A 25,985-nucleotide genomic window follows, 5' to 3' on the forward strand; every position below is an offset into this window, starting at 1 on the left:
CTCATGTCATCACCAAAGCAGTGACCAAAACTACCAGAAAAGAGGGTCATGGTTTATAGGGAGAACCACAAAAGGAAACAAGTAGTTTGATTGAAGATTAAGAATTTGAGGAAGTTATGATTGAGTTAAAGTTACTTGTAATTTTCATTGGTATATTTTTTGGTCTTTAATCAAAATATTACCTAATAATTAGTTGTTTGTTCTATCTCAAGTGTATCTATTAGTATGAGCATCTATATAAGGTGTAAATTCTGTTGTTTCATGGAATTTTCAGCAAACTCAACATCTTTAAATTTTTGAAAAGCAAATAGTTTTTAGGAAAGATTGGTGTCCATTTATTTTGAGAAAATATTTTTTTAATTTTTATTTTCAAATTTTACTTTGTACATCGGTGGTCGAAATGAGATTTAGTTATATATTTTTCTTTTTGATGGTGATAGAGAGAAAATGGTAGTTAACTTGAGAGAATGAATTTTCAAAAATACTAAAAACAATATTTTGATATTTTTTTGAATTTTCAGAAGTATTCAATATATTTTCAAAAACTTCTATAATGTCTTTTATTACTATTGTATAACATGTAAAATTCTTAAAGTGAACTATTGTGATATAAACAAGATAAAATGTTAGTTAAAGGTGATGCATTTCCAAAATTGATAAAAGCAACTCTTTTAGCATTTTTATTGTTTCCATAAAAATAGACATTTATTCATTTTAAGAGTCTCTTATTTTTTTATTAACAAATAATTTAACACAATTTTAAATTAAAAAAAAATATTCACAAAGTAAATAGATTTAAACTTTCTTTTTACTAAAAAAAAAATTGTATCAATTCATTTTAATCGGAATACAATTTTTAATCATTGTAGATTTTAAATCGGTAGACACTTATTCAGGAATTCAGAGAATTATGAAGTCATACCAAACTGAAGTCATAAAAAGGATCACATCCCACAACATATATAGGAACAAAGATAACAGGCTCAGAGATGCTAGAGATGCTAGTAAACTGAGTGCTACTTTTCGCCCCATATTTCTAAACAATCACACATATTATCAGACAAAATGTTCAAGTTTTACTTCAGCTGCAAATACAATAATTCAAGCTATGGCTAGTAAACTGATTAAGATCACCTAAACACACATGAACAATCGTATTTCCAAAGTTAAATATCGGTATGTGCTTTCTGCCACCAAATAATATTTCGTAAGTTCTTGGATAAACTAACTAAATTAATTGTAGAATCATACAGTACCAAGATTAAATCACTCAGGCATTTCTGATATATTTAGCTAAGTAAACTTGGTTTTCTTAGACTTTACTTGAGCCTTCTTAGCAACATCATCATCATCCTCTGAAGAAGAAGCTTCTAACAACTCGTCTGGAACATCCTGAGGAACATTATGCTTTGTTATGAAATCCTTCAATATAGCCATGCTTTGTTCTTTCATGTTAACCAGTTGCTCTGATAATGAAGAAGCATTGGTTGCCTGCACAGAATATGATTCTGTGCCAAGGCGAAATGTCGCATGCACCTGAGGTTTAGGAAGCACTGCATCGCATGATTCGATTTCCATCTCTGCATTTTGAACAATTAAAGAAACAAAAAAGATAGTTAAGTGCTTCGTCATTTAAAAATAGCATTGATTGCTGATGTATGGTGATACCAATCAAAGACAACACAACAAAATGGATGTCATTAGCTCAAAAGTATTTCAAAACAAATCTAACAACAGGTGGCATTAGATGGAAGTATCTGTTGTCAGTCTCATTCTATAAGACTTTGTTTAGGAGCTTGGAGGGGAAGAGAAGGAAGAACTTCAAGGATAAATAGAGGAGAAAAAGGGAAAGGGGAGGAAAAGTAGTCTCGCACCTTGCATGGAGATTTAGGGCTTGTTTACTTTGGTCTTTCATGTTTCCATTTTCACAAATAAAACAAATATTAGAGAAAGTAATGTGGAAGTTTTTGAAAATATATTTTAAAAATAAAAAATATTTTTGAAAATTTTCAAAACATTGTTTTCAGCGTTATCGAAAATACATTATCACTAGTTATCTTTTCTCTATCACAACTAAAAAGGAAATTCCATAATCAAATATTGATCCAACCACCCACAGACAAGCAAAAATAGAAAATGAAAATTGAAAAGGTTGTTAGAAAGTAAACCGACCCTTATTTTTCTTAATTGGACCAAAACCCTCTAATATTGGAGGAGCTCAAAAAGTGCATTGAGAAAAAACTTCAAGGATTTTTAAAGGGTTTTGAATAAATTTCTAAATCTTTCTCGTCTCTTTATAATACTCTCAAACAAACAAAAATATTAGTTATAACTACTCATAAGTATAAGTATTCTTTTTCCATCAATTCAAAAAACACTTTAACTAAGGTGAAAGATTTCTTTTCCTCCTAACTACAAAACAAAATTGAAGTATTTAAGTTGAGAAAAAGCTTAATTTAACTCCAAATCAAGCTTAACAATGGTCCATTTGGAATTTTGGATTACCTTCAATCGCATGAAGACTTCTCAACTGAGAAAGCCAGAAAGGTAGTTGTATCTGAACTAACCAAATAAGCTTCTGAAATAATTCATAGTTGCATTAAAACTATTTTTTTTTCTTTCCAGAAAGGTAGTTTTAAGTGCTTACTGAAAACTTTAAGCTACTACTATATAGAAGGCTGAATCTATTGATAAAAAGAAGAAGAAGGCTGAATCTGTGATCTGTATTTATGTATTTTGAAACACAAGAACTAGATGAGAAAGAAAAGAAAAAAAAACAAAAGAAGCTAAAAATCAATCAAGCTTCTAAAATTTTAAAACGCAATCATATGAATGAACCAACAAACAAACAAATGAAGGAATTAAGCTCAACTCAGCCCAATATCCTCAAGCAGTCAAACATACGCAGTTTAAAGGAGTAAATAACCAATTTGATCTTCAAAATCATAGGATTGTATCAACTTAGTTCTCTAAATTATCAATATTTCAAAATGATCTTAGAAATCAAAATATTAATCAGGTTTGTCCCTCTCTTAATATCTACAAGGACTAGGGGATAGAAATTTGGTTTGCTGGCTGGGGTGGGGAAGTCAGGAATTGGAGTGATAAGGAGGTCGCAAGTTTGATCTCCACTCTCAACAGAATACTAACAATAACAATATTAACATACTAATTACTAACATTGAACAAAAAAAAATTGTGAGGACTATAATGACGTTAAATTTGTAATGTCCTTGAAACAATATGGATAATGTCATGGGTGCATTTGATAATAGATCCATTTTTAAGAACAAACTCCATTAACATTTTACAATTCCAGAGATCATTTTGAAATATTGATAATATAGAGGACTAAGATTACACTGACCAACATTTTTCAGAGACTAGCTTGAGTATTTACCCCAGTTTTAAAGTTAAGCACAATTTCTCATACCAAGCACACAGACAGAGACATTTCATCAAACAGTTTATATACATCTTCAAATAGTAAGAACAAAAGCAACACTTTCACAGTTTCCACTAACTAAACCAACCAACAAGAGTTTAAATGAATAAAACAACAATATTGAGAAATATTCAAACAACAACACACAAAATTCATCGACATGAAACATACCAGAAACAAAAGGTTTTGCCGTTTATTACCTTTGTCTCAGAATCAAGTCAAATGGCTCAACAACGACACGATTTGGTTTCCGTTTTGTGGTAACATTAAATAATCAGAATTTAATTTAATTTAATACAATATAATCTGTCTTGGCCTATTTAACCAAATTTGGGCTTTGAGATCCAAACTGGACTCTTTTTTTTACTTATCTTTTATAAAATTATTTGACAAAAAAAAGATCTTTTACAAAATTAAAAATAATTATATCATGAAAAAAAAAAATGCACGATCAATGTAAATCAATTTTACAACAATAAAATTTTATTATCTCATCACACGGACGTAACTTATAAAAATTTAACTATGTAATGGTTTGTATTTATTGTCGATGTAAAACGATTTATACAAACAGTGTAAAACGATTTGTCGTTTACTTTAATGTTCGTTTTAGTCATTTATGTTTCGCAAAATTATACAAATTTGTCATGTTATTAAAGATTTTTAAAAATTAAATGAAAGATAAGAGACTAAAATGAATAAAAAAGATAAAGTATCGGAGCAAACAAAAAGAATAAATGACCAAAATGAATATTGAATAAAGATAAATAACAAAAAATATAAATAAGCCGTATTATTATTATTTTTTTGCTTGCAACAGAGATGATAAATATCACTAGAAACTGTTGGATTTTTTATTGAGGGTATGCTGCAAATCTTGATCAAGAAGATGATGAAATTGATGATGACGATGATGAAGGTTGCACAAATAAATTCTAAAACGTGTGTATCACATTAAATTTTATGTTCAATTATCCTCCACTAATCTATATATATTGGATTCAAACTGTTAATGCAAATTCCCATACTTTGGAATCCTTGAAGTGAATTGCACATTTACATCAAGCCTATTGATCAATAGTATTTTACGGAATAAAGTTCATTCATTTACTCTCGTGCACTGAAGAAAAAAAGAAATGACTGAAAAATATTTTTGATAGAAATTTGATTCATTTAACATAAAAATTGTGTTATATTTTCTACCTCTAAAGTATATCTATTTGTAGAGAAACTCATACCAATTTGGTGAATGAAAACAACTCTTGAACTTATAGCAATTGGTGAAAGAAAACAACTTGAAAGATTGTAACATTTGGTAAATTAACAATTGCATTAAATTTAATCATTGCAACCATCTGACCAAGTGATACATTAAATTATTTAATTTTGCTACATTAATATAGCGATTAGAGAATTTCAAATATATTTTGAAATCTAGATTCAAACTCATACATGAGGTTTAACCTAACACATTTGAGAAATCTACCATCCAAAAAAAACACATAAAAATACCATTTTACCTCCTACTATTTGGTAGTCAAATTTATCTAAATTATTAATGTTTCGATAATTTCAATTTTTTTTTAAAAAATATCATGGAAAAATTATATTTCGTATGTTTCGCATTAATTCAAATTTTTTAAATTAAAAAAAAAACTGAACAATTGTATATCAGAAGTTTCACATTCATACCAAGTTTTGAACAAAATTTAAACTTTTGGAAAAGCTGCATTTCGGAAGTTTAACATTCATCCAACGTTTCGAAAATTTTAAAACTTTTGGAAAAGTTGCATTACAGAAGTTTCATATTTATAGTTTTTAAAAAATTATATTTCGGAAGTTTCACGTTCATCAAAAGTTTTAATTTTTTTAAAACTTTTGAAAAAAATTACATTTCAGAAATTTTACATTCATCCAAAGTTTCAAAATTTTTTGGAAAAATTATAGTTCAGAAGTTTTACATTTATTGAAAGTTTCTAATATTTTAAAACTTTCTAAAAAATTGCATTTAAAAAGTTTCACATTCATCCAAAATTTCGAAAGTTTTTTTTTAATATTTAAAAAAGTTGCATTATGAAAGTTTCACATTAATCCGAAGTTTCAAAAAATATTTAAACTTTTGAAAAAATTGTATTTCAGAAGTTGTACATTCATCCAATCTATCAATTTTTTTTTTAAAATTTTGAAAAAAATTACATTTCGAAAGTTTCAAAGATAATTTAAATTATTGCAATAATTGCATTTCAGAAGTTTCATTTTTATTCAAAATTTCGAAACTCTTGAATTTTTTAAAAAGTTTGACTATCAAGTAGTAGAAAGTAAAAAAATAATAATAATAATAAAATTGTATTTTCACGTAGTTTGGAAGGGGATGGGAGGTAAAATTCATCAACACATTTTTGTCAGTTGAGCTAGGATCTTAGGACTTAATATTATATCTCTTTATTTTATTAATTTATGTAAAAAATAAAAAAAGAATCATTGCTAGGATAATCAAATAAATATTAGACTAAATTGGAGTTTTAGTTATTTATGTTTGCTCCGATTTTCAAATAAGTTCTTTTATGTTTTTTTTTTCAACTAGGTCTTTTAAGTGACACTTCATTTGTAAAAATATATTTTTTTCTTTAAAAAAAAAGACATTACAATGCTATATAAAACTTTTGATTATTTTTTATAAATAAAAAATATGTTTTTTTAAAAAAAATTCTTAGAATACTTCCCATCAAGAAAAATAAAATTCATCGCAATGCTTCGAGTTTGACTCATTTCTCATATTAATCATTTATATTTTTTAATTTTTTCGAAATAATATTAATTTAAATTGTTAATCTTTTTTCTTTTCATCATCTTTCACTGTAAACTTATTGTTACAAGCCTAGATTCATATTAAAATTTTGGATATTTTTTGTTTTAGTTTTAGATTTGTTTTGTATTATATTTGAAATTTTTTGCCTTTTTTAAAGTTTATTATAAAGAAGATGAAGATTTTAATTTGTGTTGTTGAAAAAAGAAAAAACATGTCATTTGAAACTCTAAACATCTTTCAATTGTGATTTTAACATCTTTCTTGACACTCATACAAACAAAACCAAAATCTACAAGCAACTCATAAAAAATATTGAAATCCACAAAAAATCTCCATAACATTTACCATGCAAAAAATAATATTGAAAAAATATTAAAAATGGGTTGAACAACTCATTTATTTATTTCCAACAATTCATGTTTTCTTATTGTGACTATTAATTTTTTGTTTTGATTTTTCTCATGATCGACAATTACTACAAAATTTAAATTTTAGGTATTTTTAAATACACCGAAGAGGAATATGATAAAGAAGAAAATAATGAAGAGATAAAAGATAAAAATAGCAAAAACTACTTTAAACTTAAAGATTATAAATGTATTTTTCGAAAACGATAACACCACTGATAATCATTCATTTTTATAATTTATAACATCATCACAACCGTAAAATTATTCACAATAACATAAAAGACTAACATTAGAAATAATGTGTCACTTAAATTATTAATTTAATAAATAAATAAAAATATATATATATATATATATCAAATTATATTAGTAAAATTAAATAAAATATATTTAATAAAAAAATATAAAATTAATATGGTTGGATAGATGTGTGAAAATATCCTCCTAATTTCTCTTGTTGTTGCAAAATTAACATAGTATCCGAAAGAGAAATATGACAAAATTGTTAAAATAATATAATACATTATTTATTTTAATACATTTATTTAACCACATTAATTTTATTTTTTTCCTTTCCATTTTGATATATTTTATTTGATTTTATTAATATAATTTAATTTTTAATTATTTTAATTATTTTTTATTTATTAAATTAACAATTAATATTTATTATAAAAAAATTGACAATAAGTAGTTGTATCACTGGATGATGCAACCTCTTGGAAAAAAAATATAGATAATTTTCCTGCTTTACCATCTCTTGAAGGTCAAAATAAATTTCTAATATAAGATATAATGGAAAGTTTTTGATAGAAAAACGATATAAAAATATAATATCTCAATTAATCTTTGAATTCATTTATTTGTTGTCTTCGACTATCAGCTAAATATATTTTAAATATTAATATAATTATCGGGCGTCAGAAGACCAAAGTTACTAAAGTTAAAATTTTAGGTCTTCAAACAATAATTAACTTTTTTGTATATTTGAATTTAAAAAAAATATTTAAATAGTACAACAAGTAAAATATCTGATAATTATTAAAAAATACAATTATTGACATATTTAGTTAAAATACTTTATATCTCATAAAACAAAAAATCTAAAATCTAAATAAAATCATAATAAAATATTATTGTTAATATTAAAAAGATTTTTATTTTTTTATTAATATATATTTTATTTTAAAGTTTGTTTTAGACTTTATTGAATCGGCTATGCAACACAATTCATCATATATAAAGGATATTCTCTATAAGTTATATATATATATATATATATATATATATATAAATTCTATCCGAAAAGGAATGAAATAAATATTACTAATTCTACCTTTTGCATATTTAGGAAAAAAAAAAAAAACTATTGGAATAAGGAAGGAGAAGAAAGGAAAAAAAGTTTGAAGAAGAATCAGCACAAGCAGCAATGGCAATTACAATGTGTATTTCTGTTTGTTCAATTTTCAAAGTTTCTTGTTACAGTTACAATAAGGCAGTAACTGTATCAGTGCAAAAGAATGAGAAGATGAGTGTCCCTTACAATCTGAAAGAGGGACAATTTCGTATTTTCCATGAACTCTCTTCTTCTGGTTTGAAGATGGAGGTAATTGTTCAGAAGAAGAAGAAGAATGAAAGTAGAAATCCACCTTTGGTTTTTGTTCATGGAAGTTATCATGCTGGTTGGTGTTGGGCTCAACATTGGTTGCCTTTCTTTTCTTATTATGGCTTTGATTGCTATGCTCTTTCCTTGCTAGGACAGGTCCTACTCTCTCTCTCTCTCTCTAAACTACTTCTTTCATTATTATGCTTTATCAAGAGTTTGTTTAGAGTTACTTCTATGTTAGAGAAGTGTGTCATTTGGTCTCCAATGGATAGATGTTTGAAAATTGTTCAAAATCTAACAATGTGTTTGGAAATCAAGTGTGTGCAAAGAAGTCTCACACATTTAAGTAGATATTGAGCACCCTATAAATGCTATAAATGAGATGGTTTATATATTTAATGTCTTAGGGTATGTTTTGGAGTTGTGTATTTAAAGGGGTATGTATGGAGGGAAGGACTTGTTTTTCTTTTTCAAAATATTTCTTAAAATAAACTAAGTGGAATCGAGATGTTATTTTTTCCGATTTTTAAAAATCTCAAATATTTAGCAAAATATAGACTCAGTCCCCTAAAGTTCTCCCCTCCAAAATCCAACTCTCAAACATACCCTTAAAGTTTTGTATGAAGACGTGGTGTTCAATCCATTTGTGTTTGTGTGGTTGCCCAACACAATGATGGTGCCGCATTCTCATTAAGTAGAAGTTTATGGTATTACTTTTCCTGACAAGTGAAACGGTGACCCAACATGTGTCCGTTCAGCAAAATACCTTTTAAAATAAAGATTATTGCTCAAAACTAAACCTATATATCTTTTTTCTTTGTTTTTACTGAATCAACACCAATCATGTCATTGTATCAGACATTAGGGCGTAGAAGACCCTGAACTTCTACTTGAAGGTGGCAATGTTAATTATTGTCAAAGTTTTGAGCAACTTTTAAGCACCAGTCCTCCAGACTAGAACACTTCCCGATAACTTATCTTATTGAAGGGGAGGATAGTATATTATTTATACAAGGGAGGGGACTAGACCATACATTTCTTTGGGAGATTCAAACTCAATCTCTCTAGGTTTCAAAATTAGGTGGTCACTGAATTAAGTGTATTTCATAATAGTTTATGCTCTTGATCAAGCTTTCAAAGATAGATTTATTCAATAAGTGTTTAAATAAAACAATAGTTCTAGTGTGATAGCGACAACCATTTCTCTTTGAAATACATGAGTAGGTGACTTTTATCTGGTATTTTTGGAGCCTCAAAACATCATATTCCTCAAATGGGGTGATCTGATTTCCTCAAACATGTAAAATGATGTCACGCTTCATATGAAGTTCTTCAATGAACATCATGTGATAGATTCTGAATCCAAATGCAATATTGTGCATGTACATGCCACATACTTCATGTTTGTGTTCAATGTATTGTAATGTTTAGTGCTGTGGGTTACTTGAGGAACTCTTACTTTATATTCAAAGATCATTATGAAACATTGACACAAACATTGTCCACGAAACTGATACATAGACATTTGTAATAATTTAAGAAAGTGGAAGTGTCAGTGCGACATAAAAAGGTCATTTAGTTCATGATTGCCAAGTCAAGTGAAGTGTAGTATGTTAGGGTTTAATAAGTACAATGCAATTTGATCTTCAGTTAGGTTATGGAATTGCTGCCACACCGCCTTCATTGTCATCTGCACTTTTAAACATGTGATAACTATATTATACTTTTGGTGATTTCACATTGTTTATTTGATTATCTGTAATTGTTCTGTCATGTATTCTGATTGGGCAGGGTGAAAGTGATCAACCGGCTGATACAGTTGCTGGTACACTTCAAGTACAGTGCTTCTTCCTTTACTAGTTTAGGATTATTCATATATCAACTTTCAATTTTTGTGTGTAATAATTTGGACATATTTCATTATTATGGAGGGTCTATTTGAACTGACTAATCTGAGTTTATATACTAGCATAAGAACATGAGAGTTTGTTTGGGAGAGTTTATGTCAACAGTTTATAACATATCCATAAGTTTTTTTTGCTTATTTCGATAAACTCTGTAAGATAGCATATCAAAACAGGTCATTGCTTATATGAACACAATTTGACTCTATTTATCTTTGTTCAATTAAGTTGTTTATCGAAACAGGATCAAGTTCATATACTCTTATGGTTTCCTGTTTTACCATGTTCTGCAGTAGACACATGCAAGAGATGTTGCAGATTTTATTCATCAAAATATAAGATCACCACCTGTCTTGCTTGGACATTCATTTGGAGGACTTATTATTCAGTATTATATTTCCAATTTAGGAAATGACAAACTCAAAGGTACTTTATGATTCTTGCTTATTCATGCACTTGATTCTTCGAAAAATGGTTGAGTTAGAGGAATCTGGATTCCAGTATCCTATAATGGTTAGTTGTTTAGAATCATTTATACCAGAGGCTATTTCCAGCTCCCATGCATGAAAAGTGAAAACATCATAGTGAATGTGGCCAAATAAAAGGTGTTGCCTTTAAAACACATGAATGCGCGAGCACGCATATTTGTAGTTGAATATCGTATTTAAGAATTGTTTTTGATATAATGTGAATAAATCATTAGCAAAAGAAAATCCCTCACAATACACCAGATCTAGCTTGAAAGTTGTTCATCGCTAGTGGGAGCTTACTAATAGTGGGGAAGCCATAACCTCTCTATCAGATTGCATATTTGTCTATCTGTCTTGGGAAGAGAGAATCATCACCCGTTTCCTTATTTCTTTGATAATTGAGTTGTGTATCTTTGTGGCATTTTTTGTACAAGTTTGCAAAGAGGCTAGAAGAGTGGAATGCCACACACACATGCATATGTGCGTGTGCGCATACACTCTTGTATGGTGATTTCTCATATTTGGTTTGCTATGCTAATTCTGTACGTTTCATTCTATAATAGAAAATTTATACCCGGAGCTTAGAGGAGCTGCCCTTGTTTGTTCTGTACCTCCTTCTGGTAATAGGTAACTAACTAAAATTTCTAGTGTTTTACTATTGTTATTTTTCACGAAAGAGAAAGAATCATTCAATATGACTACACTGGTTGAGAGCTTTTCTTTATTTTTATTAGTGGTCTAGTGTGGCGATATCTCTTTTCCAAGCCAATAGCTGCCTTCAAGGTATTTGAATTGTCTTTTCTGTATAATGTGAATGTTTCCTTTATTTTATATGAAGCACTGACACATACATGGGCACCAAACATGACACTAACACCGATAATAATTTAAAAAATGAAATGATTGAATATAATTATTTGTGCCTATGTCAATGTTGGACACTGACACCAAAAACACCTTCATTCCAAACTGTCAAGGCCACAAATTCTATTTTCTTCTTATATGCATATATCCACCATTTGGCAGGTGACATACAGCTTGGCAGCAAAAGGTTTTCAAAGCTCTCTTTCTCTTTGCAAAGAGACATTTTTCTCAGCCTCAATGGAGGATCATGTTGTTAAAAGGTTTATTTCCTGGAGTTAATTATTCTTTCATGAGCACTTCCTATTGCAATTTGACTTGGAAAGATGATGTTTGATGATACATTGACGTTTGTCACTAGATTTTCGTTGAGTTCCACATGAAATGGCCTGAAAATGTGTTTATAAGTAGAAGACATCTTTCACCTTACATGTCGGTTTTGTACAGTTGAGTTAGGTTAGGTCTAATCCAAATTTTTAGATGTTATTGAAGTGTATCCAAGATCTGTTGGACTAGCCACAATCAAACCACTTGAGTCACACTCAAAATATCTAGTCCTGAGCTTACAAGTGATAGTCCCACAGGATAGAGTCTGAAAATGTGTTTATAAGTGGGACACATCTCTCAGCTTACAAGCCAACTTTGTTGGTTTAATTAGGCACAACCCAAATTTTAAGATTTTTTATATAAAAAATGGAAATTAAACTATCAATTATGGAAATGAACCTAGTCATTTACCAAAACATTATCAGTTGTAACTAGATATTATCAGCATCGCGGAAGTGCATAAAGTAAGAATGGAAGATCTTTAGCATATGGGGCCAAAATGCATGTTTTTTTTTTGTCTTGGAATAGTGGTTGACAATAATATGACCATGATATGTCTTAATTATTTTTGTTGGTTTTTGTAAAATGAGTAAATTTTGTGTCTCTAAGAAGATCACACACCTTTTAATTATAATGATGCTGCAATAATTACATTCAAATGCCTAGGAAGTTGTATTGACTAGGACTACTAACAATTAGCCTAGGATATTGCACAATCAAGGAATAATAAAAACATACACTGAATTTTAATAATTTTGAAGCTTATTGAAGGCCTAAAGTCTTTAATTTTTTTAATTTAATTTTATTTAATATTTCAGATATCAAGAACTAATGAAAGAAAGTTCAAGGATGCCATTGTTTGATTTAAGAAAGCTAAATGCTTCACTTCCAGTTCCTTCAGTGCCAAACTGTCCTCTTGAAGTTCTTGTTTTGGGTGCAAACAATGATTTCATTGTGGTAAGCTCTATGTCTAATAAATAGTGAAGTAACTAATGATTATGATCTACTTCATGGCCTATTAGAAGTATAACACACTCCGGTGTGATCCTCACAGACAAGAATTCAGTTTGATAATGATCGAGTGACTTTGCTTCTTTGGCTCGAAACAAGGATTAAGTGCCTTTCTATTTCCTCCATTGATCTTGAACCTGTTTGGATTGACTTATTTGAGCTTAACCACTAGCATAGACTATTTCAAACAACTTATGACATGTTCATAACTTATTTTCTGCTTATTTCCATAAGCTCTATAAGATCGCTTATACGAAAATAGTTTGATATTTTTTTATCTTTTATTTTAGAAATAACTTATAAGTACTTAAATGATAAATGTTTATGCTACAGCACCGACATTTCTGATCAAAAGTGTGTCTCAGTTTCCGAATACTAACACGACACCGACACGTTGATTACATTCAATTAATTTATTTTCTCAAATTATTACCAGTGTCGTGTCCGAGTGTCCGTGTCACTATCGTCCTTCATTCAAACAGGGTCATTGTCTAATTACTCTTATTCATTGAATAATCATTGCCTAGTTATCTTATCTATCAATATTTCTTCTGCAACATTGACTTGAGTTTTGTTTGTGTACTTTTTGTTGGTTTTAGGATTCAGAGGGACTCAAAGAAACAGCAAAATTTTATGGTGTGTCACCTATATGTGTTGAAGGAGTTGCACATGACATGATGTTGGACACTTCATGGGAGAAAGGTGCAGAAGTTATTCTTTCATGGCTAAATGGTTTACAAAAGTAAGAAGGAAAATAGCAGAGGAAATGTTTGGTTCATTTTCTCATTTTTGTAGGAGTGATTGCTTAAACTCATTACAAATGATTGACAAGTTTCACCAAGCTTCAAGCTGAGGTAACAGAGACACAATGAGATGCAATTTGTGTAAAACTCATTTCCTTAGCAGATATGTTGTGCATTTAGAGTGTTGTGTCACAATGATTTTTTGTTTCATTCTTTGGCATGTTTTTTTTATTACAAGATAGAAACTTCTGCTAAGTATGTGTTTTGGTTTTAATTTTAGATGTCTCAAAATTGATTAATTGATTTTGTTTAGGATTTGTAGCTTTTGGCTCTAAAGTCCAAACACGATTATTATTCAACTCAAGTTTACATAAATTTATCCAAACGTAAATTATTTTATATTCATCTTACTTTTAAATAATTCTATTAAATCAATTCATTCAAAATTAAATTGCAGCTGCACAACCAAATACATACTAAGTGTATGTGTGGAACTTTTGGATGCCTCAAACTAATTCAATAGGTGTCGAGTTTTATCTGACAAGTTTTGAAGTCTTTGAGTGAATTTAATTTTACTTTTTGTATTGATTCTAACTTAAAATTAAAATTTGTAACTTTTGACTGCATATGTGATTTCTACAATCAAATTTATTATCCAACTGATTTTTATTCAAACATAATATTATTTTATATTCAAGTAACTTTTAATTAAAAGTAATTTTTCAAAATCAATTTTTGTCACTTGCCAAACATAGACACTAATTATTCCATGGACTGCAAGTCTGCAATTTGCATATATAATTTCAATAATTTCTACTGAATATTTACTTCTTATTGTTTAATATTTGTTTCCAAGTAAATTAGTTTAAATATATTAAAAATTGAGCTTGTTACTCATCTAAGATCTTCACTTGTGTCCAAAGTACTACTTCCAGAATTTCTAGCTGGTTGACTTTATCTTCTTGTTTGCTATTGCAATCCAACTTTTCTTTACTTTGCATAATGATGTATTTAATAATGATCTCCATGGTTGACCCAAATAAATATTTATTACCATTGTTTTAAAAAGATTATATTGAAATCAATACTTAAAATATACTTATTAATCAATAGACCAAATATATATATATACACAAACATACATATCAAGCTTCACATGTTATGTTTATTTATAATATATAGTTTAAATCAATCATAAACACAATATTTGGAAGCACTTCACTTATTTATATAAATAATAAATGATGATTAAGAATACAACTAAAAAAGGAATACAACTACAATGAACTTTTATCTCAGCCTCTATGTGATATTATTAATGTTACATGTATACACTAAACTGCTGCTATTACATATAACAACACATAATTGCATTATTGGACTGTCATATGACAAAAATAATTAATAATTAATAATTAATAATTAATAAAGCACTTGCTAAACTTAAGAATCTTTAAAAAAATTGCTATTAATCCCTGTTCTGTACAGATGCAACTCGGATTCGCTCACAACGCTAATCTCGGTGTAAGCAGCGGCGAAAAGAACATCACCTTCGGTGATTGCATATACTTTAGGCGATCCTGTGCTCATCACTCCTTCTCCGGCCGTGACCAAAAAGATGGAAGGACCCGGAACAGCCGGGAACACGATTCTTTCCCCTTTCGGGAGAATACATCGATCAATTTCGAATTCCTCGAATGGAGGGATGTATTTATTTACATATGGATTCATAGAAACTCCTCGCAAAATCTCAGGAAAACCCTGTGACAAAATAGGGAATAATAGTAAGTTTAAAATTGATCTCGCATATGCATGCCATATATTAAGTTTCATTTTCAAAAACTATGTCTTTCCTCAAAATTGAGACCATGATAAATGCAAAAAGAATCCTCGATAGTCGGCTTTATGGTGCACCCGACTGCAGAGGATCCAAGTTCTGATAATGTACATGCCAAGTAGTATGGTATGCATGCACATGTTCACAATTGAGTTAACATCACACAAAGTTACAAATAAATAACCAAGCAAGCAATCCATGTGACAAGAGAAATCCAAGGTGCAAGAAACATAAGAGAATAATGCACCAAATATCAATGCAAATGAATTTATGACCAATATAAAATTTAAATGAAAAGATCAGTTGAACCAAGAAACAAGTACTGAAAAGCTATCCAAAAAAATGAAACAACTTAGGACATGCATAAGTTGTTTTCAAATTATTTCCATAAACTCTCCAGGATAGCTTACGAAAATAACTTACAGCTTTTATGAAAACAGTTTGAGTTTGACTTATATAACTAACGCTTATAATATAAGCGCTTAATTAAGCTATTAATTCAATTGGTGTCTTAATGTTTGTCAAAAAGTTGCGGTAACAACCTAGATGTATGGTTTACCTGCTTGTATGTGAGCATGGAACAAAGAGTCGGGACATCTCTGTGTTTGGGAGTCAGGCCAGCTCGCACAACATTGTCAGAAGTTGCCATGCATTCAACACACTCTCCGGATAAATATGCATGTGGTTCGTTCGCCCCTAGGAACAACGCCTCGCCAGGACTGAGTTTTACATGGTTTAAAAAGAAAGCCGCTATCACACCTATATCAGACGGGTATTGATTTTCCAACTGCAGCACCAGCTGCTCCTTTTCCGTCAACTGCCTCACCTGATGCAAAATGCGAATATACCGTATTGATCAATCATGCTATTGCAAAAAAAAAAAAAAAAAAACTAACTATCATTATCCTGCCACTTTCACAAAGAGTGTATGATATCCAACTAACTTCATTTGATTTTGCGTCGAATCCAAAATCTTAAAACCAAACTGATTAAGTAATCAACTAACCTCGCTTTCCCTATGCAATCGATTTTTCAATCTGTTTACTGCATCAGTTACTATCTCTTTACTAGCTGACATGAGGTGTGTGAACACTGCCTGTAGAACAGGTTTAACCTTCACTTCACCATTCAGATCACTAGTTTGTAAGATAAGGTTTGCGTTTGCAGCACCAACCAGTTCGACAACTTCGGGAACGGTATGAAGCACAGCCTTAAGCTCCTATACAAAGACAGAAAATTGAACATCGACTCGAAGTGAATAACAATAAAATGAAGAATTAGAATAAATCAGTACAAGATTATTTTACATCTACCATAAGCAAGCAACCATTATATAGACAGGAAAAAAGGCGAAATAGAACCGAAAATAATTCACTGAATTATGAACATTTTTAAAAGCAAAAATCAATTTGTGTCGAACTACAAAATTATTCTCCGAGTAAGATTTCGGTTTTCAAGCAGTCAAAAGCAGCTTAAGCAACAGTCTTTCTTGACTGAACAAATAGACACTCTAATAAGACTTAAGACAATGCAATTGACAAGAAAACATAACTAAAATCTCGTCGCGGAGAACGAGAACGACTGAAATGAATCATCGCAAGACCAAAATTTAAACTCTGAGCTAATTAAATTGGTTCCCTACATCCATAAATCTAAGCTGGTCACTGTTATGACAATTAATAAATACACTATCATGTAGAGAAGAATAATTGTTAGTTAAGGTATCATGCAGTCACATCATTAAGGAATCATACCTAAGTCCTAACAGATGGAAAGTTACAATCACACTAATGAACACCGAAATTTTTTAAAGTTACTTTAAACTAACAAATCAAATCATTAACTAATTCATAAAAAAAAAACACTAGTTTACTTGTCATTCATAACAGTACTTAACACAGAAAACTATTTTCATCTTATATTAAAGCTCAAATTCACATCAACTATTTTAAAATAGAAAAACGAGACAACACAATCAGTTCCTTTAACATCAACAATGAATCATTCTTGACACAGTCAATGAAAACAAAACTCAGTTATAGCTATATCACCAACACTTCTGATCGAAGGTGTGTTTCGATGTCCAACACGTGTCGGACATCAATAATATCATTTTCCAAATTATTACTGATGTCAACATGTTAGTGTCAATGTGTCCAGTGTCCATCTCCATGCTTCATACTTATTACTCTCATAATACTTAAAAAATTAATAAATCAAACTCCAAAGAATAATTGAGTACCTTAAGAGTGATAAATCCACAAAGAGCCTCGAAATGTGTGATAGCAAGAGCCATCTCAGGTTTATGATTCCCATCCTTATAAACATCAGGCAGCAATTTATGCAGTGTCCTAGCCAACTCCTTATCAGGGTGAGCTTGTATAGATAAAGCCTTCCCCACAGACAGTACCTATTACATGGAAAAACAACACAAAATTCAAACTTTTTCAGAAATCTAAACAACCATATCATAACCCCATATCTGAAAACAACTCAAAATTAAAGCTTTATATGGTACCAAATCTTTGTTAATTCAAACTTTTACTTCAGTTAATGACAAACCATTCGAGAAAATCCGAGTTTGAATCATATCTTGAAAAATCATTGGTCATACTTTACTTATCACTGACCAAGCTCCGGATTATCAGGTATCTTTACGGTAGGAAATGATTACCATGACAAAATCAAACAGGATATTACCAACACCAGACCACTATTTGCAATTGAACTTTTAATCAGAACCACAACACAGTCCAAATATTGCACAATTATGTAAGTATATCCACACAGCTAATGAAAATTATCAAAACCAAAATGTTGAAAATAAAACAATAATAATCAAAGAATAGAAGAAAGGAACACTTTGTTGTTGAAAAGTAATAAATCAAAAGAGTATTCACAATCTCACAAAATCTAAACACCATTGCATGACCCCATTTCTAAAACAGCTCAAATTTAAAGCTTTATAGAGTACTAAACCTTTGTTAGTTCAAACTTTTACTTCACTTAATGTCAAATCAACCTGAAGTCGAATCCCGACTTGAACAAACTTTACTTACATCTCAACTGAACTCCGGAATACCATATAGTCAAGACATAATTTGTTTTTTTGCTAAAACAACACAAGATTCAAACTTTCTCTCAAATTATTACTGGTAACATGTCAGTGTCGTGTATCTGTGTCAGTATACGTGCTTCATAGTCTAAACCATCTAGAATAGTGTTTACAAATCATTTGACAGAATCTGAATTCGAATCATGGCTAGAACAATCTTCGTCAGACTTTACATAACTCTCAACTCAACCGAAAGGATTAAGACTAAAAACAAAAGCTTTTGCTAAAACAACAAAAAGTTCAAACTTTTTCTAAAATCTCAACACCCATCTGAACAAAAAAAAAATGAAAAGGGTATTGACAATTTCACATACCTTGAACAAAAAAGGCAGATCAGAGCCCCATTTCTGAACAACTTTATGACCAAGCAAAAAACCAGGGTTATCTGAAATCCAATCCTTGAGAGTAACACTTTTTCCATCATTATCAGAGACAAGAAAAGAAGGACCTGAATCGTGAGTACCAATCCAAAGTTCAGCATAAGGCTTAATTGGATCGAATTGAGAACCAGAATTGAGTTCAGAGAGTCTTGCAACCTGTGAAAGTTGACCTGGTAAACCCCAATCGTAATTCTTCACTGAAAAATGAAGCCTTTGAAGAGAATATTGGTGATTTGAACCATTTGAAATTGAATCTTCCATTTTGTGTATTTTTTATTAGAGAAAGCAAATTGAGAATTGAGATTGAGTCATTGTGGTTGTATTTGAAGGGTGAGTAAAGAGAGGGAAATTTTTAGAGAGGGAAATTTTTAGAGAGAGAAAGGGTTTAGAGAGAGAAAGATTGCGTAAGAGAATAAAAAAGGGAAGAGGTAAATTGTGTCTTCTTCTTCTTTTTCTTTGTGATCTTCTTATCTTGTTCTTCACGGTTTGTTGTTGATGAGAAATTTCATGCACGAAGACACAAACGTTAATCTAATTTCACCAAATATATGAAACTTCTTAGTTCTTAGCATACTTCGAGATTGTTGTCTCAAACTGATGGTTGCTGTACCAATTTTATTTTTTTACTTTTAATGTTTTTGGGTTTGGTTTAGGGAAGGAAATTAGATTCTATTTGAATCTCAATTTGAAATAAATATTTGAAGTATAAAGAAAAAATTGATTTTGTATTAAATTTATGGATGCTTTAAATTTACTACTTGTTTTACTAATTTAGGACAAAAAATCTTTACATAATCATGAGTAGAGAATAGTTAAACATATGTTTGACCATATTATTTAGACATATAAAAAATAATTAAATAATATATATTTTTAAAATAATTAAATTATATATTTAAATATTTGTGTTTACACAATAATTATTCAATAAAAAAATAATTAATACCGTTAAAAAATTGAAATAAGTCTCTTAAAAAAAATAAGCAAAAATCTTAAAATGATTATTAAGATCGTATAATTTTTGGAGATTTTTTTGTCTTAAACAAATACTTATCGGTCTACTTAATTGAAGTAATTTATAGAAGAGAAAAACAAAAGAGAGAAAAAAATACATATTTTTTTATTATAAAAAAAAAACAATATATTTTTTTAATCTATTGTTTTCATCTTTCTCTTTTTATTATAAAAAAATTATGTATTCTACCAAATTACTCAATTTTGTTATAATTTAATATTGAGATATAAAAAAAATTAATTTTATTAAATGTCAGAGTAAATTTACACTGAATTAAACTTTCTATATATGTTATTTTTATTTATTAAATGGTGTTTGAAAGTGCAACCCTAATAGCAATATATAAGCTTTAGCTATGTAGTAAGTTTTACCAATTACTATAACAATGTTGCAATTGTTGTTTTGTTAGCAATATTAAGATTTATGGTGGAAGAGTATATGGAATCACAATTTGAACAAGCTGTATTTGTTTCTTTTTAATGATTGTTTCAAAGTTAAATATACATACCAAAAAAATTAATAAATATTGTTATTTTATATGAAATTGTTTTTTTTAATACTTTTAGCTATTTATTATATTATTCATTTATTTTTATCTCTATAATAAATAGTTGATGATATTATTAAAAAAATAATAACCAATGTTTCATTGAAATTTGAAAATGAAGAAAATAAATATCTAACATATTTTTTCTACAAGAGCAACAACATAAATGAATAATATTTATTTATGTCATGATTTTTATTCGGTTTTGCATAAAAAAATTAAAAAAAGTAGGAAGACTAATGAAACAAAAGGTAAGAGGAGATATATTGACGAAAAAGAGAAGACATCTTCTTAATTCTTGTAATATTTCTTGTTTTTTTTTTTTTCATTTTTTTCCCATGTTAGGTTTGTCTTATTTTGTTTAATTTTTTATTTTTCTTTTAATAAACTATTCAGCATAAAAAAAATCATTTTTATTTGATTTTAAAGTTTTGAGTTGTAACTTTTTTTTCCTCATAATTTTTTTTATTAGAATTAATTATATTTAAGACGTATCCGACACTTAATATAAGTGATAATAAAAATTTAAATTCACCGTGTTATGTAGCTCTTATGGCAAGACCCAACTACATTAGATTTCATATTTACAACCTTATCTTGATTATTTCCTAAACATGGTTCATGTTGACAGCCATTATAGAGGGGTTTACTTACTGCCTTTAAATAATGGTTTTAGACCAAGAAATCTCACTAATAACTGAAGAAATGTTAGTCATGTTAGAGGCCAATTTAGTTGTTAATTTAACTGAGATATAGAAAAATAAATTGAATAATTGAATTCAAGTGATTAATGAGATGTAATTAAAGATGAATTCTTTGAAAGAATCAGAGTTCGATTTATGACTTCTTGAACAATTATTGATCAGACTTCACTTATTTCTCGATCGAACTCAAAATTACGAGAATTTCATTCTCTTGAAAACCAAATAATTAAATAAAATAAATAAATTGAATCTTGGCATATATTTCATACAAAATGTGGCACTATATAATATTTATACTTTAATTTAAACTTAAGAAAGTGATTTGATATTCAAAAGTATGGGTGGAAATAGGTCAGGCCATACCAGGCTTTGAAAGGTCTGAGTTTGACTTACGATTTATTTTTTAGACCTAAGTCTAGCCTACAGCCTATCATATGTTTTTTTTTTCGGCCTGACCTGGTTTTTTTAAAAGTCTGGTCTGGCCTAGAAGCCTATTTAAAAGCCTATTTAAAATAATTTTTAAAAAATATGAAACAAACATCCTTTAAACCCTAAAAAATAACTTTTTTGTGTCAAATAATAGATTTTTTTATTCTGAAACAAATACACTCATTATTACCTCTTAAATAAATATGGAAAGAGTACTGAGTGATTTGACTAATTGAACGACGACTACCGAATATGGAATGACTATCAAATATGGAACAAGTACTGAATATGAAATTTTCACTAAGTGATTGCCTAATTGATAGAATTTAAAATAGGAAATAATATTATTAATATAATAATAATAAATAAATAATACTAATAAATAATAAAATATAGACCGATTTGTCAGGCTTAATAGACTTTTTTATAAGCTCTGACCTATTTAAATAAATAGGTTTTAAAAACAGTATGAACCTAGCCTTTTTATTAAATAGGTCAGACCAGACCATAAATAAGTCAGGCTATAGGCCCTGACGGACGGCCTAACATATTATCATCCCTATTCAAAAGTTTATTGGATTAAATATAATAATGGTGCAACTTATAGCTGTCTATTCATGTTGTTTATGGAGATATATTTAAGGACAAACTTCTAAGTTGTGTTTGTTATGAATTTAAGGATTATAATTGCGATACATGTTGTATTTATTTGAGATTATGGTTACTATTGAAATAGCCTACAAAAATATGTGACTTAATTGCATTAAGATGGTTAATATGATATAATTTATTGTGTCTCATATTCATAAATAAGATAATCAACGTGTTAATAAAATTACTAATTTTATCTTTTATATTGGTAAGAATCATTGATAGAATATTTTTTCTCCTAATAATTTCAAATGTTTTCATTCTTTCTATCACAATTATATACAGAAATCAGACAAACGAGAATCCTCTCTCAAATTCTCAATCCCTTAAACAAAAGAAATGCATATTATCAATATTTAGAATTGCAATTTAGAACCATGGTTTCTTTGCTTGTTAATTTTTCTTTGTACATAATCAACAAACTTTGTTAACTTTTAATAAAATTATTTTAAAAAAAAAGTATTTTAAACTATTTATTATTATTATTATTATTATTATTATTATTATTATTATAATCTATATTTATTCTGTAAAATAAATAATTGAAAATATTACCGACAAAATAATAGTTAATGTTTTATTAAACCGTCAATTGAATATTTTTAGCACATTATTTTTTAAACAACGACTTATTAAAAAAAAGAATAAGAGTGCCAATTTTTGTCATGTTTTTCATTTGGTTTTGCAGTTTGGGTTTACAACTAGCTTATTATTATTTTCTAAACATGGTTCACGTTGACATATTCTTTTTGTGGGGTCTACTTACTGCCATTGAATAATGATTTTATAGGCCAATTGAAGAAATGATGCTCATGTTAGAGGCCAATTGAGTTATTAATTTAACTAACATATATAATATAATAAATAGAATTTGATATTGCTAAAAAAAATAGAATTTGAGCGAAGGTTTGACAATGACAGAATGGCACTATATATAACATTTATACATTTTGTTATGAAATATAATATTTATGTCTTTGTTTGATTTAAATGTAAACTAGTGTATTTCTTCGACAATCATTGGAGTTGTTTATAAGATTAGTATTCGTTTATGTATAAAAAAAAATATTTTATAATTACAATTTTATATCGATTAAATATTATATGGAATATAGATGTATATAGATTCGATTGTAAAAGATGTATGTATTTATATTAATGAATAAAAAAGATGATTATCAGATTCTACAATTTTTTAAACCAATTTTTAATATTACCATAAAGTATAAAATAAACAAATGTATGTTTTCTTAATGAAAATAGAAATCAATAATATATATACAGAAATCAATAGTATGAACACACTTTAGTACATATATATTGTAATACATAATTTTAAAAACTACTAAATTTTACTAATTATTTAATTATTATAATTGATTGATAATATAAAAATATTTTACAATGATAACATATATGAACTAAATTATAAATGACTTAATTACAGTTTTAATGTTCATATTTTTGCTAATTCACGTAATTGGTTCTTCTATTTTAAAATTTATTAAATTTGATTTTTTAGAATTTTTTTATTTAAAAATAGTGATGTGACATATTTAACATGGTATAATATATAATCTCATGATGTAGATTATCTAGATACATTAATTATTTATATATTATTAATTAAATTACTAAAATAAATATTTTCATAATTTCAAATTAATATTTTTAGAAAATCTTATTACAATTTCTAATATAATAATAAATCAACCTCATTCATTCATAAATCACGTTATTTAAAATATATTAAATTATTGTTATTTTAATTCCACCTCTATGTAAAAACAAATAATATTAAACCATCATAAATACTTATATTCACTCATTTAAAACGTTTCATTTATTATTTTCTCTTTATTAAATTATTTATTATTTTCTCTTTATTAAATTATTATTATTTTTCAATATTAATACAACATAAATTGATTTGGAAGGTGAGTGCGCCGTGTATGCCGTTATGACTGATAACTAACGCCATTTAGTGGGTCCCACAAGATGGTGCCAAACATTTTCTCATTCATGTTTTCGCCGACACTAACAAATGTCACCGACTCTTGCATAAACAAAATTCTTTTTTAGAGAATATTAATTTTTTTTTTCTTACCATCAAGAAAATTCTTTATTAGAATAAATGGAAGATACAATTTGGATGTCTCTAAAATAATAGATATTTTATCTTCGTTAAATTCTTGTTTATAACATTATTATTTCTAAGATGTGTATTTAATTCTTTTAAAATTTTAAAATTATTTTAAAAGTGGTGTATTTAAAATAATATATATAGGGAAAGTCAGTGGATCTTATCCCAGGTGATAAAGATAGGCTCTAACTCAATTTGACTCAATCATACATATATGTAAATGTGTGGTGGAGTGATGTGTACATGTGATCAAGGGTACTAATGGATAATATCTTTAAATATGTGATTGTGAATGTGAATGTGATTCTTCAACTAATTTTATAGAATGTATCTTTAACGAAATTTCTCACGTGAATGTGACACCTTTTTGTTCTTGTTCACCTTCTTTTCTCATGCCAAATATTTATTTGCTTTATAAAAGGCATATTCCACATTTTGTATAAAAATATGCTTGCTGGATATTTTAATTGTATTTATTTCCATGATTAAATATTTTATTAAAATTTTTAAATGGTTGAGTTAAAAAATAATTATTTGCTTGTTATCTTGAACTTTCTTCTTAATACATCTTTAGTTGTTAAGTTGTCATATTATTTTTTGACCAATATTTTTTTACTCAAAAAAATATGTCATTTTTTTCAGAGTCAATGGTGACTTTTTTAAGGGGTGTTCCTCTCTCATACTCTAAAATCATCAAAGGTATAAGAATATGCGTACGGATTAATCAATTCGAACGTATAAAATATACCTTTGATTTAACCAATTTACACAAAATTTAAGGCTTTTGAGAAGATTTGGATGTGAAAAAATAAACTTTATTTTTTAGTAACATCAATATATTGAAAGATCAAGACCTAAACTGGACCAATTTGAAAAAGAAAGAATAAGACCAAAGGAAATATCTTCTATCCATACCCCATCTGCGTGTTGAAAAAGTAGAAAGTTGCCCATCCTTCTCATTATTACTTATAGGCCCCTCTAATTGCCACATATACCATTTTATTGAATCCCACTTCCGGATCAATAAATTTCTGGATGCGTGAATTCGGTAACTTAAGTTACCGCATTATAGCTTCCAATAGGCACCAATACTTAAGTCATGTCAACCTTCTCACCATACACTTCTTCTTCTACACTTAACCTCAAATCCTTTACTTATTTTCATGTTTTTGGAGTTCAAAAACCGGCACCAATACTTAAGTCATGTCAACCTTCTCACCATACACTTCTTCTTCTACACTTAACCTCAAATCCTTTACTTATTTTCATGTTTTTGGAGTTCAAAAACCCAATTTTTCTATCCATTGACATCATCAACTCTATTTTCCTTCATTGCAAAGGCAATGTGACTTTAAAATCCTCCCTATTATCTTTTTGATTGTTAAATTTTTTGAAGTTCTGTACTTAGTGGTATCGAATTCTATGATCCAATAGCGTACTTTTTAAAAACTTACAAGTACCAAATTCACGCATCTAGTAGCATGTTTTTAAAAATTCAATCCAGTATGTGTTAAGCAATCCAAAATTGTATGTAGTTAGTTATAGTTGAGCTTGAAGTCAAATCCAAACATTCGTTGG

General features: G+C 28.4%; 4 protein-coding genes across 6 annotated transcripts in view; 2 read left to right on the top strand and 2 right to left on the bottom strand.

The window, feature by feature from the left end:
* The window catches only part of LOC101510314 (protein ABA DEFICIENT 4, chloroplastic-like), a 3,061-nt gene extending 2,750 nt beyond the window's left edge, over positions 1–311 (top strand). Inside the window, exon 7 of the mRNA XM_004489085.4 lies at positions 275–311. Within this exon, the coding sequence (XP_004489142.1) occupies positions 275–311 (37 nt within the window). The remainder of the gene's footprint in view (positions 1–274) is intronic.
* A 616-nt stretch (positions 312–927) lies between these two features.
* On the bottom strand, positions 928–3,804 carry LOC101498453 (uncharacterized). 3 transcript variants are annotated; one of them, XM_073365743.1, is made up of 2 exons: positions 3,646–3,804; positions 928–1,580 (listed from the first exon to the last, which is right to left on the bottom strand). In XM_073365743.1, exon 2 carries the CDS (start codon positions 1,576–1,578, stop codon positions 1,294–1,296), a length of 285 nt encoding a protein of 94 aa, XP_073221844.1. In that variant the 5' UTR covers positions 1,579–1,580; positions 3,646–3,804; the 3' UTR covers positions 928–1,293. The 3 variants fall into 3 exon arrangements, with proteins under 3 accessions (XP_073221844.1, XP_073221845.1, XP_073221846.1); XM_073365744.1 differs by having other exon boundaries at positions 3,617–3,751; XM_073365745.1 differs by lacking the exon at positions 3,646–3,804 and adding an exon at positions 2,506–2,631.
* Positions 3,805–7,998: 4,194 nt separating this feature from the next.
* Positions 7,999–13,985, top strand: LOC101498121 (uncharacterized). Its single transcript, XM_012712543.3, has 8 exons — positions 7,999–8,426; positions 10,062–10,106; positions 10,471–10,600; positions 11,208–11,271; positions 11,379–11,427; positions 11,671–11,768; positions 12,651–12,789; positions 13,443–13,985. Exons 1-8 carry the CDS (start codon positions 8,094–8,096, stop codon positions 13,587–13,589), a joined length of 1,005 nt encoding a protein of 334 aa, XP_012567997.2. The 5' UTR covers positions 7,999–8,093; the 3' UTR covers positions 13,590–13,985.
* Positions 13,986–14,792: 807 nt separating this feature from the next.
* On the bottom strand, positions 14,793–19,611 carry LOC101497801 (mannose-6-phosphate isomerase 1-like). The gene is made up of 5 exons (XM_004489051.4): positions 18,853–19,611; positions 17,666–17,833; positions 16,430–16,642; positions 15,983–16,249; positions 14,793–15,347 (listed from the first exon to the last, which is right to left on the bottom strand). The coding sequence occupies exons 1-5, from the start codon at positions 19,177–19,179 to the stop codon at positions 15,030–15,032; spliced, it is 1,293 nt and encodes a 430-aa protein (XP_004489108.1). The 5' UTR covers positions 19,180–19,611; the 3' UTR covers positions 14,793–15,029.
* Positions 19,612–25,985: the final 6,374 nt, after the last annotated feature.

The sequence above is a fragment of the Cicer arietinum genome, chromosome 3 (assembly GCF_000331145.2).
Source record: "Cicer arietinum cultivar CDC Frontier isolate Library 1 chromosome 3, Cicar.CDCFrontier_v2.0, whole genome shotgun sequence".
NCBI lineage: Eukaryota > Viridiplantae > Streptophyta > Magnoliopsida > Fabales > Fabaceae > Cicer > Cicer arietinum.

Coding starts and splice junctions, on each gene's coding strand:
- LOC101498453 (XM_073365743.1), bottom strand. CDS start 1,578: ATGGAAATCGAATCATGCGATGCAGTGCTTCCTAAACCTCAGGTGCAT.
- LOC101498121 (XM_012712543.3), top strand. CDS start 8,094: ATGGCAATTACAATGTGTATTTCTGTTTGTTCAATTTTCAAAGTTTCT. Junction 11,428..11,670: donor AGCCAATAGCTGCCTTCAAG/GTATTTGAATTG, acceptor ACCATTTGGCAG/GTGACATACAGCTTGGCAGC. Junction 12,790..13,442: donor CAAACAATGATTTCATTGTG/GTAAGCTCTATG, acceptor TGTTGGTTTTAG/GATTCAGAGGGACTCAAAGA.
- LOC101497801 (XM_004489051.4), bottom strand. CDS start 19,179: ATGGAAGATTCAATTTCAAATGGTTCAAATCACCAATATTCTCTTCAA. Junction 17,834..18,852: donor ATCTGCCTTTTTTGTTCAAG/GTATGTGAAATT, acceptor TCCATGTAATAG/GTACTGTCTGTGGGGAAGGC. Junction 16,643..17,665: donor GTGGATTTATCACTCTTAAG/GTACTCAATTAT, acceptor GTCTTTGTATAG/GAGCTTAAGGCTGTGCTTCA.